This window comes from Rousettus aegyptiacus, unplaced genomic scaffold (genome assembly GCF_014176215.1).
Source record: "Rousettus aegyptiacus isolate mRouAeg1 unplaced genomic scaffold, mRouAeg1.p scaffold_m13_p_1, whole genome shotgun sequence".
NCBI lineage: Eukaryota > Metazoa > Chordata > Mammalia > Chiroptera > Pteropodidae > Rousettus > Rousettus aegyptiacus.
This window is the reverse complement of record NW_023416284.1, coordinates 40,113,162-40,129,099: the sequence shown is the minus strand read 5'-3', so window position 1 is coordinate 40,129,099 and position 15,938 is coordinate 40,113,162. Positions and strand designations below refer to the sequence as shown.

Here is a 15,938-nt window from a genome sequence, read left to right as displayed (position 1 = left end):
ATATACTTCTGGCTTGTGGAGACAGCTCAGGTCAAAGTCACACCATATGGTTGATAAGAGTTGGAATCGAACCCTAGTGGGGCAGCTGCAGAGGTTTGCCATAAAGACTCTCACACTTGGTAGCATTGTGCAAGCAATTCTGCCTCAGAATTGTCCCCTGGGAAGTATACAATTTACATAACTCTATAAATGAGCGAATATAGCTCCCCCGTGCAACTCAGTTTTAGGACTCTAAGATTTCCAGGTGAGGTAAGTGGAGGTGCGGCCACCTCTCCACTCAGCACCCTGTGCTCCCTCCTCCAAGACCATCCTCTACCCCTCTACCCATCTTACTTCTTCCACCCCCATTTTACCAGCACCTTCCTTGTACAGTGCCCTTGATATGGACAGGGCTTTTCTTTTAGCTAACATCCCTCTCCCACTCTGGCATCTGCCATTTCAGCTCCCGTTAGGCCATGTTACCCCTTCAGGCAGTCCTTTCACAGAGATCCAAGATGACCCCAGGCTGGCTGTGCCACAGGGTCCATACTAAGTCTCACACATTTGTCGTATTATGAATGTCAGTGCAGTTTCCTCCCCAAAGAACCCTCTCTCCTTAGCTGCTACTTCACCAACCTCCTGCCTGTAGGAAGTTTCCACCTTCCATGTGGCATTGGTTCTTGGTACCCCAGGGACTACGAAGCGCAATTCCTCTTGGCTTGAAGCCTCCCACCTGGTGAGGGAAAACTATACCTCCCCTCTTTTTTTGTGGGGGATGGGTAAGAAATAAGGAGGACTCTCTTGTCAAAGAAAACCAGGGTTGAACAATTGTAAAGTGGCAGGAACAGATTTTATTCAGGATTATTGCAGTATGAGAAAAAAGATTTTGATATAGGACTGGGCTCAGTTCTGAATACAGCAAGGACTAGTTGGGATTTGCAGACAAAGCACAGGGTGGGGCGTTAGGGGAAGGAAAACTACTTTCAGGAAATATTAGGCATAAGGGGAAATTCTAGCTAAACCGACTTGACAGGATTCTTTCTGAAGGCTGGTCAAGGTAATAAGACATTGGGGATGGAGTGGGGAGGGTTCTCTCTAAACTGACTCAACATGATTGTTGCTACAGGTTGCAAGCCTGGTAAGGATAGATGCCAAGGTCTTGGCCTAGAGGGCTTGGAGGAGCCTGACTAAAGTTTATTCTAGGACAGAGTCTTTCTCATTCCTTACCACCAAAGTCTCCTCTCTCCCATTTCCCACAGTCCTCAACTATTATATACCTTCTAATAGACAATGGGCTACAAGAGTTACAAAGTTTTCAGCTGCCCTGTGACAAGACCCACATAGGGTTTCAAGTGCCTGACTTTAGAACTGTGAGCTTCACCAGCACTTGGCATGTACCATTTGACCTGCAGCATTTGGGACTCCAGCGGAAAAGGAGAAGGGAAGAATCCCCTTTCCATATCCTGTTACAAACATAATATCCAGACCCACAGTAAGACCCTGATAAATGTTAAATATCTTTTCCTGTGTAGAATGAAAGTTTAGAGGAATGACCTGTAGGACACCTCAGAATCTTGCTTTTTTCTAACATCAGCACTGTGAACAGCATGGACAGGACAGGACTATAAATGTAGCAGAGATTGGGCCAAACTTTTACAGGCCTGTGACATACCGTATGAAGGATTATTTACTTTGTTTTAACTTTTACTTCATCACATGTACACACTGGTATTTTTGCCATTTAGTCTCTGAAAGTAAAATTCTAAATCTATTTATAATGGAAGATGCTTTTTTATTTTATTCTGATTAGTTTTGGATGAGTGGAGAATCCTACAATCTGGCTAATATGGTCACATTTTCTTACTTTGAAAAATTGCATTGCCCCAATATTCCCCCAATATCTACATACTATTGTGGTATCTCCCTACATGTGGAAAAGCTGAACCTTAGAAATTGTTTTTTTCTACTTGGAAAGAGTAGGCGGAGCCGTATTTCGAAACCTCACACAGATAGTACTTTCAAATCAATTCAACAATTGTTTATTGAGCACACACCATGAGACAGACATACAGTGATAAACACGGAGAAGTACAGGGCTGTTCCTTCTCAGAGCTCACAGTCTAGTACTGGTGGTAGTGGGGAATGGAGGGTTATAAATGTAATGGGTCCCAAAGCAAAAATTTCTCAAATATATACAGCCCATAACATCTTATATCACTTTCGTCATTGTGTAATAATCTTCAGGGGGAGAGATATGTGTTTCTTAAGTCCACAGGTGTGACCTCACCTCTCGAAAACAGATCACTACATCATGCCCTGGATTTCTCCATGTTTATTTATTTTCTTAATGTCATGGAATGTCTTTATTTTGCCTTCACTTTTGAAGAATAATTTCATCAGATATAGAATTCTAGGTTAACAGGTTTTTTTCTTTTAGCGCTTAGATTTGTTCTATTGTTTTCTGGTTTACATTGTTTTCTGATGAAAAATCCATAATAATTTATATCTTTGTTCTCTTAGTTATTATGAATCTTTAGTCCTCTGGTCACTTTAAAGATTTGCCTTTATCATTACTCTTCAACAATTCGGTTATAATATATCTTGATATAATTTTCTTTATGTTTATCCTGATTAGGGTTCATTGAGCTTTTTGGATCTGTGAGTTTAACATATTTTTAAAATTTAGATATTTTGGTCATTATTTTCTCAAATATATTTTTATGAATTCCTCCTCTTGCCCCCAATATTTCTGGGATTTAATTAATCACACACACATTAGACCCCTCAATATTGACCTACTGGATGCTGAGTTTCTGTTAATTTTATTCATCCTTTTTCCTCTCTGTGCTTCAGTTTGGGTAGTGTCTATTGCCTTGTATTAAAGTCACCTTCCCCTTTTTATTATTTCTGAAGTGGCTGATCTGCTGGTAAGTCATTTATTATTTTTTCATGTATTTCTTTTTTCTGCTCTAGAAATACCACTTGGTTTTTATTTTTAGAATTTATATTTCTCAAATATTTGTATGTGTTCCTTTAAATACTTGAATATGCTTATAACACCCACTTAAAGGTTTTTGTCTGATAATTTCATTTCTGTCATTTTTATATCTGTTTTTTATTAACTTTTCTCCTGGTTATAGGTCACATATTCCGACTTTATATCTCTAGTAATTATGGATTGACTATATAAAATTTTCATTGTAGAGTGTTTGAATTACGTTGTTCGCTTTTAAAGAGGGTCGAGTTTTGTTTTAACAGGCAGTTAATTTACTTGTAGAACATCTTGATTCTTTTGAGGCTTGTTTTAAAACTTCGTTAGAGTAGGCTTCATTCTAGGGCTCCTGAAGAACGACCTTTCTGGGGCCTCTCCTGGTCACCTGAGGTGTTCAACATGGTCTCTCCACTCTGTTTGGAATTCTAATAGTTCCAACTATGTAAAAGTCATGGCAGTCAATTTAGCTGGGATCTCTCTTTTTTTTTTTTTTTTAAATCCCAGGTATATGATCTTTGCCCAGCCTCCGATAGTCTCACTCTATGCGTGCGAAATTTAGTATTTGACTGGCCTCTCTGAATATCTGTGCAACTCTTTCTTGGCATAACTTCCCCCTTTCTGTTTTTTTCCAGCCATGTCAGCCACCCCCAATGCAAATTCATGTTTTCTCATCTTAGCAAGAGAGGACTACTGTGTTGTGATTGTTCCTCTTCTTCTAATGGGGTCAAGTAAATGCCCCAGGCAGAAAGCCAGAGAAATTTCAGAGTTCATTACATTTGCTCTTTTTCTCTTGGGGTTCACAGTTTTGAACTGTCAGTTTTTCAATATCTAAAAACCTATTTTTCACATTGCCTATTTTCCTGGTTGTTTATGGTAGAAGGGCTAGTTTCATCAACCTGTTGAGCTATTATGTAACTGAAGATTAGCTGAGAACAACATTCATTTGCCAAAATGGCCACAATAATGCCCTCTCTGTATTTACATTCCTTTCAGTGTAACTTTACAACTTCTCCCTTCAAGAAATGGAATCTATTTACATTCTCCTTTACTTTGGACTAGACTGATGACCAGTTTTGGCCATTAGCATGTGACAAAATTACTTTTCTGAGACCCTGCATGCTTCTGACTGTTCTTTTGGAATTCTGCTACCACTATTTAAACAAGCCTATGTTACCCTATTGGATGATGAGAAACACATAGCCTAGTTATTCCTTTCACATTGCCCTAGATGACAGCTGGCCAACCACCAGAGCTGTGCATAAGAACAATTGAGATGAGCTGGACCCAAGTATATCCAACAGCTGAATTCAGATGCATGAGTGATCCCAGCTGAGACGAGAATTGCCCAACTGAACTCAGCCTAAATTTCTAACCTTTGATTTGTGAATTAAATGGTTATTGTTTTAAGCCACTACATTTTGAGGCATATTGTTATACAGCAAGAGTTAACTAATACATTCCTTAAGGACAGAAAAAGTAACTTTCTTATTCAATATCAAGAACAGTGCCTGGAATGTGCTAAAGCCAAACAAAAAACAAACAAACAAATAAATAAATAAAATAAGGTGGAATCATTGTGAGCTGGTGCTAGATTGGACCTATCAACCCTCTGCTACTACTCCTCTGTTCTTGTCACCCCTATTCCTTAGTCCTGATGCCAACTTCTTGTTTTAACTCATCAGTAACATAGTGGAGAAATGTAGGCTCATTCTTACCTCACCGTTTCATTTCCTAGCTGGCTTTCTGGAATGGTTAACACAGGTCTCTCTGCCCAGGTGATTCCCAGAGACCCCGCCTCTCCCAACTTGTAGGCCCACTCAAGGTGCCTCCATTGGATTTTTTCCATACAAATAATCTGTCTTGGCTCATGATGTAGACTTTCCTAAGGCCTCTCAAAGGCTCATAAAACCCAAAGAAGCAGCATCTGGCCTCAGCATGCCCTGTACCTCTTGGCGAGCAGCCCTAAGCCCTGTAATAGCAGCAGCCAGCCTCGGTTCCTGGCTTGGCATCTGTAAGCCCAGCACTGGAACCAGCCATCTGCAGATTGCTTGGAAACTCTTACCAGGTAGCCTCGGAAGTGCACAGACTGCAGCTGACCTTGGCCTGCAGCTGGACCCCTCACAGGAGGCCCTTGGGCTAACACATCTGGTGGCCTACTTTGACCAGTGCAAGAGCTGAAGCACCACCCATGGCTTCATCTAAGGAGGACACACCCAAAGGGCAGCAGCAGAGTCCAGCTAAAGTGAATTTATATATAACAAACCTATATCTAACATCATACTCAATGGGGAAAAACTAAAGCATTTTCTTTAAGATCAAGAATGACACAGGTTCCACTTTTACCACTTCTATTCAACATAGTATTAGAAGTTCTATGCATAGGATTCAGACAAGAAACAGAAATAAAAGACATCAAATTGGAAAGAAAGAAGTAAAACTATCATTATTTGCAGATAACATATTATATAGAAAGAACCCTAAAGATTCCACCAAAAACCCATTAAAACTGATCAATGAATTCCATAAAGTAGCAGGATACGAAATTAATATTCAGAAGTTGCTTGCATTTTTATACACCAATGATGAAATTAAAAAAAACAATCCCATTGACGATCACATCAAAACAATACAATGCCTAGGAATCAAATTAAGGAGGTAAAAAACCTATTCTTGGAAAATTAAGTCTTTGAAAAAAATGGAAGAAGATACAAATAAATGGAAGTGTATACCGTGCTCATAGGTAGGAAGAATCAACATTGTTAAAATGGCTATACTACCCAAAGCAATCTATAGATTCAATGTAATCCTTATCAAAATACCGATGTCATTTTTTCAGAGAACTAGAACAAATAATCAAAAAATTGATATGGAACCACAGAAGACCCTGGAGCCCAGCAATATTGAGAAAGAAGAACAAAGTTGGAGGTTTCATGCTATCTGACATCAAACTGTACTACAAGGCTGAAATAATCAAAATAGCACAGTGCTGGCATAAAAATAGATTCATATATTAACGGAACAGAATAGAGATCCCAGAAATAAATCCATGCCTACACAATCATTTAATCTATGACAAAGGAGGCAAGAATATACAATGGAGTCAAGATGATCTTTTCGATAAATGGTGTTAGGAAAACTGGATGGATACATGCAAAAAAAAAAAAAAAGGAAAGAAACTGGACCACCTTGTTACACCATATATAAAAATTAACTCAAAATAGGTTAAAGACTTAAATGTAAGACTTGAAACCAAAAAGCTTCTAGAAGAAAACATAGGCAGTAAACTCTCTGATACTGCTATTAGTAATGTGTTTTTTCTCATATATCTCCTTGGGCAAAGGAAACAAATAAACAAAAATAAACAAATGGGACTACATCAAACTAAAAAGTTTTTCACAGCAAAGGAGAGCATCAACAAAATGAAAAGAAAATACTGAATAAGAGAAGATATTTGATTATGATACATCTGATAAGGGGTTGATATTCAACATTTATAAAGAACTCATACAAGTCAACAACAACAACGGCAACAAAAACAATCTAATTAAAAAATGTGTAGACCCGAGTAGACATTTCTCTAAAGAAGACAGATGGCCAATGGACATATGAAAACATGCTCAAGATAACTAATCATCAGAGAAATGCAAATGAAAACCATAACGAGATATGATCTCACACCTGTCAGAATGTCTATAATCAATAAATCAAAAAATAACAATGTTAGTGAGAATGTAGAGAAAAGAGAACCCTCATACGCTGTTGGTAGGATTGCAAATTGGTACAGCCACTACGGAAAACAATTCGGAGGTTCCTTAAAAAATTAAAAATAGAACTAACTACCTTTTGACACAGCAATTGAACTTCTGGGTATTTATCCAAAAGAAACCCAAACACTAGTTTGTAAAGATCTATGCACCTCTATGTTCATGGCAGTGCTTTTCACAACAGCCAAGATATGGAATCAAACTAAGTGCCCATTGATAGACAATTAGATAAAGAAGTTATGGTTTGTATATACGATGGAACATTACTCAGCCATAAAAAATGAAATCCTACCATTTGCAACAACATGGGTGTGCCTAGAGGGTATTATACTGAATGAAATAAGTCAGACAAAGAAAAATAGCATATGATTTCACTTATATGAGAATCTAAGGGAAAAAAAGGGACAAACTAAATGAAAATAGACTCACAGATAGAGGACAAACTGGTGACTGCCAGAGGGAAGAGGGATTTGGGGACTGGGTGAAAAAAGGTGAAGGGATTAAGAAGTACAAATTTGTAGTTAGAAAATAGCCACAGGGATCTAGAGCATAGCATAGGGAATATAGTCAATATTATTGTAATAGCTATGTGTAGAGCCAGATGGGTGCTAAAGTAATCAGGGGGTTCACTGTATAAATTATATAAATGTCTAACCAATGTACTGTACATATTAAACTAATATAAAATAAAAAATTTTAAATATATATACTATGTTGTTACTTTAATATATATACATATGAATTTACATTGTTACATATACATTATATTGTATATATAAATATAAAATATAAAAATACAACTTTAGTATGTAGATTAAAGGCATAGCATGCCTGGCATATACTAAATTGCAATCGTAACACTGTTATGATTATGTCAAATGAAGTCTCTAGTGATGTTATTATGCCATTGGAGAGCTTAATTCTATACCATTTTTTTCCCTAGCAATTTGATATTCCTCTCATTGAGTTCACAGAGCAATAGAACCTTCTTTCTATTGATCACTGGATCATTATAAATTTCTTAGCAGGGTTGCCACACTGAGAAATCAGAAAGCCATCACTGGTAGGTGAACAGCAATCTCTGGAGCTGGACTATGTACAGCCATCTGTGGGCCTGCTCTTTAGATCGGTATAATTTTAGTGATCTGAAACCTACTTTTCTCTTCAGTCACATGTCTTAGTACTTCTCCTGTCAAACTACTGAACTCCTATCGATTCTCTAGGCATGCCAGATCCTTTACCACCTTCATGTCATAAAAAATTTTTTCTGCAAGAAATGTCTAATTATATCTGGCAGAACCAGCATTAATAATCTCAGCTTCTCAATAACAATTTTCTTGACTTTTCCAGCCAGTTAGTTACTCTCCTCCATTCTCTGAGAATTTTATTCAAACTTTTTAATTTCCTATTTCCATATACTCTCCCAATTATTCTGAGCTGTTTCAGAGGCAATCGTGCCTTGCTTACATAGGCTCAATACCTGACAGTTTTGTTGCATAGCTGATGCTCAGTAAATCTTTGTTGAACCTATGGGTTGGGGTAGCTAGGTGACTGAGGCAGAGCAGAAATATTAATGTTTCTGTATGTCAGAAATTTTCTGCTTCTGTGCAGCAAGCCTTTTACTGCTATGAACTTTAACTTCACATTCTGGAAAATGTGGACTTTGAAGACTTTACTGAGGTCACTTCTACTTCCAAAAATCTGACTGTTGGAGAGAAGAACTTCTGAACTGGCAAAGTAAGGACCTCCAAAAATTCCCTCCTCCATAAAAGTACTGAGAAGACTAAAAAAAGTTGTCAAAATCAATATTTCTAGAACTTGAAAAACTAACTGAAGTCTTGCAATAATCTGAGTATTTAAGGGGGAAAAAAGAGCTGGATTTCAGCAAGAAGTGAGCTCTGTGGCATTTCAGAATAGCCAAAGCAATCCTGAAAAATAAATGAATTTGGGGGACTCATAATTCCTAATTTAAAAAGTTACTACACAGCTATAGTAATCAAGATTGTGTGGTACGGGCATAGGGTAGACACACACATCAGTGGGACAGACTTGAGTGTTCAGAAATAAAAGCATACAAGAAAAGTCAGGTGATCTTTGACAAGGGTAACGACAATTCGATGGAGAAAGTATAACCTTTTAAACAAGTTGTACTGGGAGAAGTACATATTCACATGCCACAGAATAAAGTTGAACCTTTCCCTCACATCATATGGAAAAATTAACTCAAAATGGCTCACAGACTAAATGCAGAAGCTAAAATTGTAAGTCCTAAAAGATAGCATAGGAGTAAATCTTCCTGACTTTGGGTTTCTTAAATGTAACACCAAATGCACAAGCAAAAAAGGAAAAATAGGTAAATTAGAATTCACCAAAATTAAAATGTGATTTGTGATACAACTGAAAAAGAAGCTTAGGGATATTCGCTGGTTAGTTGTGAAGCTGACATAAAAAATATCCTGGTCTCCTAATTTTTTGCCTATTCAGATAGGCATTCAATTTCTTCAGAGAAACTTGAGACTGCATTTCTAAAGAAAATATTCTGTCCATTATCAGCAAGTGTACTTCAGCTAGCACATATTTGTTGACTTTGTGGAAGATAGTGTGCCAAGTGCTGTGGCAGAAAGAGAAACCAGGTATGGCCCTTCACCTAGAAACAGTCTAGAATGACTAACATATTAAGAAAAAAAAAGGTGACATTAACGTCACTAAGACAAAAACTTTGAAAGATTTTGAAACATGGATTTCTTACCTTGTTTGAGAAATCATGGAAGCATTCATACACAATTCCCATTGTCTATGAGTTGAAGCAAGAATAAGAGGTAAAATTGCATCTTTACCAGTTACCAATAGCAAGTTGCTACAGTGCAGGTGAGCAAGAGAATGGAGAACTTTACCATCGAAGCCACAGCCAGCTTAAGAATCCAACTGCAACTCTGTTTTTGAGCATGTCACTGTATGCAGGGTGATGTCTGAAAGTTTCACTCCGAGTTGCTATGATCCCAGATCATGTGGAACTTCAGAGAAATACTGAATACATACATTCAACCTCGACATCTAGAACAGAGCTGTCCAGTAGAATTTTCTGTAATAGATATGTTATTTATCTGCACTGTCCTATACTGTAGCTACTAGCCAGCCATGTGTGGCTGTAATGAGGAAATAAAATTTAATTAAAATTTATGATTAGATATCTAATATGTCTAACAGTCACCGTATTGGTCAGTGCAGGTCTTAGAACCTTGGGACACTTTTAAATGAACTTGTCACAAAATTTTGTGATGACGTTGGGCTAGCTTTTACTGTACCATTCAGAAACTTAAATTTATAGAATCATGGTCTTCTGGGATCGTGGTGATCTAAAGTGAGACAAGACTTCTGTCTCCATCTTTTCATATCTGGCATATCTACTTCATTCATGGGATTAAACAGATTCTTATTGAGTGTACATTAAAAGCAGCAGAATTAAACCTTTCCAAACCCAAGAACATAGGATACCTACACTTATCTAAAAATTTCATAACTTATTTTGATAAGCCTGTATAGATTGGGAAATAAGATAGGATACTGGAAGAAAGAAATCCCCAAATAAAGAAGCTATACAAATTGCTTAAACAAGAAGAATCTGGACAGGGGTGGGGATGAGGGGTGGTCCATAGCTGATATGACTAAATGGTGATTTCGAGGTTCCTTTTTCTTTTTTGGTCCACTGTTCCTGACAGTTACCCTCAGGCACATGGCATTCTATAGAGGAAGGGGTAAAGGTTAGGGAAGGCAAATCCATTCTTTTAATAGGTATACATCATTACTGTTCATAGCCGTTGGCCAGAACTTTGTTAAATGACCCTGCCTAGTTACAAGAACATCTGGGAAGTTATTTTTTCCTCCCTGGAAGGAAGGTAAATGTAATAAGCTAAAATATAGGGGTTCTATTACTAAAGAGAGAATGAATATTGAGAGATAAGTAGCATTCTCTGCCAAAGAAAACATAGAAATGTTCCGAATGCCACAATAATGCAAAATATCTAGTGGTAAATATCCAGTGGTGAAATTGGAGATATAACTGGGCAAACCGAAAAATCATTTTTATACATCTTCTCATTCACCAAAAAAAATTCAAACATAAAATTAGAATAAAATTAAATTATTTTTCTCTACCAATCTAAATATTTCAAGTCCTTTATTTAAAGCAAATAAACGTGGAGTTGTACCTACTAAAAATCCAACAAGAATCATGAGCACAGAATCAGAAAGTTTATTTCTTAAAACACTTTACAACTACTATACTGTTATTGGACAATCATTTATTTAAAATAATATCCTACTTACAAAAATAAATAAAGTATTGCTTCTATTTTTCAAGTGTCAAAGTCTTCACCATAGAAAATAGAAAGAGCCTTTTATAAACATTACAATTAAGCTACATCAAGTTTAATAACTGAACACTATTTTATTTTATGATTGTAATTTAGTACTTTGAAAATTTCCAAACTGCTCCGCAAAGTTTACAATAAGAATGTATGCATACAACCATATAACACATATTTACATAGGAGTGATTATCGTTAAAAATACAAATAGAGACCCTAACACAGCAGTACTATGCCTAAAAACCATCCCACAGAGCCAGATGTGCCACTATACAGAAACAGGTGTAGCTGTATCATGCTAACATTTAAATTAGCACTCCAGTTATCCAAGAGGACACTTTAATGAAGGCTACCCAGTTTAATGTTTCTAGGCAGGACTTTGATTTTAATCTATACTGTATCATTAGTTCAACAGCCTTATTCATTGGAAAAATAGAGTGAACTTAAAATATTTCTCAATACATTAAGTTAATCTTAGAATGAACATCACTGTCAAATGTTTACGTAATTTTTATTTTAAAAAGAGTAAGGGAAACTCATATTTATTTGAGCAAATGCTCAAAATTAAAGATCATTTCCAAATTGGTCTCTGGTTTTACTTATTATCACTAGGACATTCAACTCCTTATCACATAGATGAATGCTAAATTTCTCTTTCCTGGTATACGCACTGAAGCTTCACAATGCATACATGTATAATTCATGGTTTATGATGAATATTTATAATGCTTCACCACCCACAGGGTGTCAATCTCACTATATTTACCAGATGTGGGAAAGAATCTCACGTCTGATCAGTTCCTGAATTTCCTTATGATTGGTCACAATAATCCAGAACTTTAAATTACATTAGTCTCGTATAAACACTTAAGTATCAAGCAATTTAAATTCTACTTATAAACTAGAAAAATGGTAAATCACAAAATTTGTCTTTTCTCTATTAAGAAAAAAGAATCTAGCTTTATGTCATTATTCAGAAATTGCATGAATTACTTAGAAATTCCAAGTTTAATAATGGAAAATTTATGAGCAATTGAACTGTGAAAATACTAATTTATTGAAATTGATGTTTTACAATAAATTCTATTAAAAGGGAGCTTGAAGAACTTATAAAATCTCACTTATAAGTAGTAAATACCAAAGGAGCAGATGTCTTATGTGACCAAAATATACCAAAATGCCATAATATTTAGAAAAATTTAATAAGCATGCTAAAATATTTCAAAGCCTTGTTTCATTTCACAGAAAGTCACAGGCAAGCAGAGACCACAAGAATATATGAAAATGCAAACCAACAATATATTTCCACTGAAAAAAGACAACAAAATCTAAGAGGTAGTAAACAGAAATTAACCCTGATAAAAGAAAATTTCCTGACACATTCTCCTAATGTCAGAGATCTGAATGCAGTATGAAATTCTTATATTTTCAGTGATTAAAAAAATGTACTGGTAGAGAATCTAAAAACCAAGTACCTAAATATGTAATACTGCTAATGGAACAATATTCATATTTGCAAGGAAGGCTAAGAAGAAACTCTAGACCCATGGTCTACATACTTCAGGCCAAATCTGGCCTACCACCAGTTATTGTAAATAAAATTTTATTGAAATACAGCCACACCTATTTGGTTCACATATACTGTATATGACTGCTGCTTTCATACTTAGTGGCAGAGCTGAGTATTTGTGACTGATCATGTGGCCAACAATGCCTAAAATAATTACTGTCTGTCTCTTTATAAAGAAAGTTTGCTGACCCCTGCCTAGTCTAGACATATGCTGATAGGTATGCAGTTGTTGAACAGTACTGGAAAGATTAATTATTAATGTCACAACATAAGGTACCCAACTATAAGGAATGCCAGATGTAAATCACAATTCAATTCCTTTTCATACTGAAATAGTCTTAACGATTTTCTTCTTTTAACTTTTGTGATCTAACATTAAAGATTTCCATGTTGTTATAAAAAGATTTAGAATGGCGCTATCCAACAGAACTCTCTGTAATGATGGAAGTATTTTATATCTGCACTATCCAATACTGTAGCTATTAGCTAATGAGGCTATTTGATCCATGCCTGGTGCAACCAAGGAGCTGGATTTTTTAATTAATTTAATTAAAATTGCCACATGTGGCTTGTGGCTACAATACTGGATAGCACATATCATACTCAACTAAATTAAAATTCCAAAGTGTGACTCTTAAAAATGACCAAAAAATTAGAAAGTAACACCTCTGAAAATAAAGAGCTTTGGGCAGAAACAAACTGAATACCATAAACTCAGCCCAAGAGAGTCCTCAATTAATAATCAAAATCGAATTGATTCCAAGTTACTTCATCACTGTGCTCTCTTTTCAGTGAGGAGGCAAAACCACTATATCGTCTTTTTTTTTTTTTTAGTAGAAACTCTGATATTTTTATGCTTAAAAGCAAAATATTTGTATTCTTCATCAGTTATATTAAAGTGTATGTGAACATTTTACACAAAATATATTTTTTAGTTTATTTTCCATCAGAAAGTCATCACTTATAAGTCAGTTATTTCTGCACCTTTAACATTTCAAACAGGCTGCATGGAAGAAGCCCTTGTCTATAGCAGGTACACAGGAGAGGTATAACCCTCTTCTGAATCTACAAAATTTCCATTTAGTCACTTTACTATGACAGAGTCATTTCAATAGTCAAATCTTCCAAATGTTACATTTTCTTCTATTAGATGACAAAATATATCCATTCAATCATAGAATTAGAATGTAGAGATAAAACTCTGCATATATCAAGTCGAAAAATATAAATCTTGTATAGATCTGCATGTGCCTACCTTAGAGATGATGGACCGAAACTACAAAACAAATATAGATGTACTTTTAAGGTACATATTACTGATTATACATTGCAAATTAACCAAGTTTGTGGTACAACTAAAAACATTAAATTAAAATATACAAAGTGAATTTGAAATTATAATACTCTCAAAACATAAATGTTTGAGATGTGTGCTTACTCACATCTTCCAATTATTTAAATGTGCTCCCTCCGAGAGGTAGCTAATTCTATACTGCTTTCAAAGTCAGCCAGAAAATTAATTCTATGCATTTTAAACAGCTATTTCAGCATCATAAACCTCTTTTTCAATCTGGTAGTTAGTTGAAAGATACAAAATATTTTAAGGGCACTTCTGTTCATGTTTTCTTTTGTAGTTTAATCAGATGTTGTAGCAGAAACTTTAACAGAGAGGTTTCTTCTGGTGTTGGTGATGTGCCGTTGCTGTGCTAAGAAAGATCGTGCAGGAGTACATGCACCAGTGTCTTTGCAAGCACCACTGCTGCTCACTAGTCTAGATTCCATCCCCAGTTTCTGGAATGCTAGACTCTGAATGGAAATAAACAAATAAAATGACTATTTAGAGTTTTAAAGTGCTTTTCACATACAAACATCATTTAATACTCAAAACAATCCTAAAAACCTGGTGTTTTCATTTTTATAGACGAAAATACCAGTTCAGAAATTAATTAATCTGCATATGGTAATGCTAGTAAGGAGAAAACAAAGGCACAAAATTTAGTATCGCTGTTTTAATCCACTAAACATCAAATCGTTAAAAACAGTAGTTTAAAATGTTCTAGAAGTAAAAGCTTAATTACAACAACAAAAAAAGGTTCCAAAACAAATTTTTGTGTTTGGGTCATCATCATTCCACCCACTATAAGCAGAAAAGCTTAGATCAATGGTTTGCTGGATTAACAATAGCATCACTGAGAATTTGTTAAAAATACAAATTCTATGTATAGATTCTACCTAGACCTACTGAATAAGAAGCTCTGCAGATGAGTCCAATAATTTGTGTTTTAACAAGTCTTCTGATGCATGCTAAGTTTGAAAACCACCAGTACAGTTCAAATTTACTATCTATCTAGTGATACATGTCAAAATTATTATAGTTGTGGCTGCCAGGTTTCTTATTAAGGAGAAACATTACTTCTCTCTCAGTAGACCACATAATACAATTTTACTGAAATTAGCATTACTAGTAATTAGTAGCACACATAAAACTGAGATGTTCAAAAAATATAGGTGAAAAAATGAACAAATAAGGAATTATTCAGCTTAGTATCTTTAATGATTTATGCATCAAGAGGCCACAGGAGAACGAATAAATAATACTCAGTCCTCAATATTAACTGGGATAACTAACCCAGGAGGGAAGATCCTGGGAAAGCCTCACATATTATTTCCTTTAAGACCTTGCTAAATTAAGTCAGATTTTACCAAATATAGACTGCAGGGAAAGAAAATAGCACACAAAGTATGACAGCATGAAAAAACAAAGCATGTTTGTGGAGGGACAACGAGTTCTATGCAGTGAAGCAAAGGATTCACCTGTGGGGTGTCCAGAAATCAATATACTCACATACTAAATAAGCAGCACCTAAGGTAGTGGCTGCATTTATTATCTAGTCTAGCTGATTACAATAACCCAAAAGAGGCATATACGTCATGAAATGCTACTCTTGAAAACATCCTACCCATATTAAGAATAAAGAAATAAAATACATTTCAAATTATTTTATACTATTTTCTCCTTGTTAAGATAGACAATTATTAAAGAGTATTCCCCAGATTAAAAAAATACATAAATACATTGAAGGACACATGGAGAGGCTTTAGGTGATGTGAACATAAATGTTGAGTACTAGAAGCACTTAATCTTGCATTACACAGATATTCACATTTCTAAAGAAACTTTATGAAACACAAATGAAATGTTTTAGAATATTTATGATTTGTTGTGTGTGTGCTTCATGTGAATTCATTAAAGATCAGTAAGTCAC

At 35.5% G+C, this 15,938-nt stretch overlaps 1 protein-coding gene across 5 annotated transcripts in view; it reads right to left on the bottom strand.

The window, feature by feature from the left end:
* Positions 1 to 10,895: 10,895 nt before the first annotated feature.
* Positions 10,896 to 15,938, bottom strand: part of HOOK1 (hook microtubule tethering protein 1) — a 50,615-nt gene continuing 45,572 nt past the window's right edge. For 3 of the 5 annotated variants that reach the window (XM_016159894.2, XM_036234520.1, XM_016159897.2), the window contains exon 21: positions 10,896 to 14,478. In XM_016159894.2, coding sequence (XP_016015380.1) covers positions 14,308 to 14,478 — 171 coding nt within the window. In that variant the 3' untranslated portion in view covers positions 10,896 to 14,307. The remainder of the gene's footprint in view (positions 14,479 to 15,938) is intronic. The other 2 variants (XM_016159895.2, XM_016159893.2) reach the window with 2 other exon arrangements.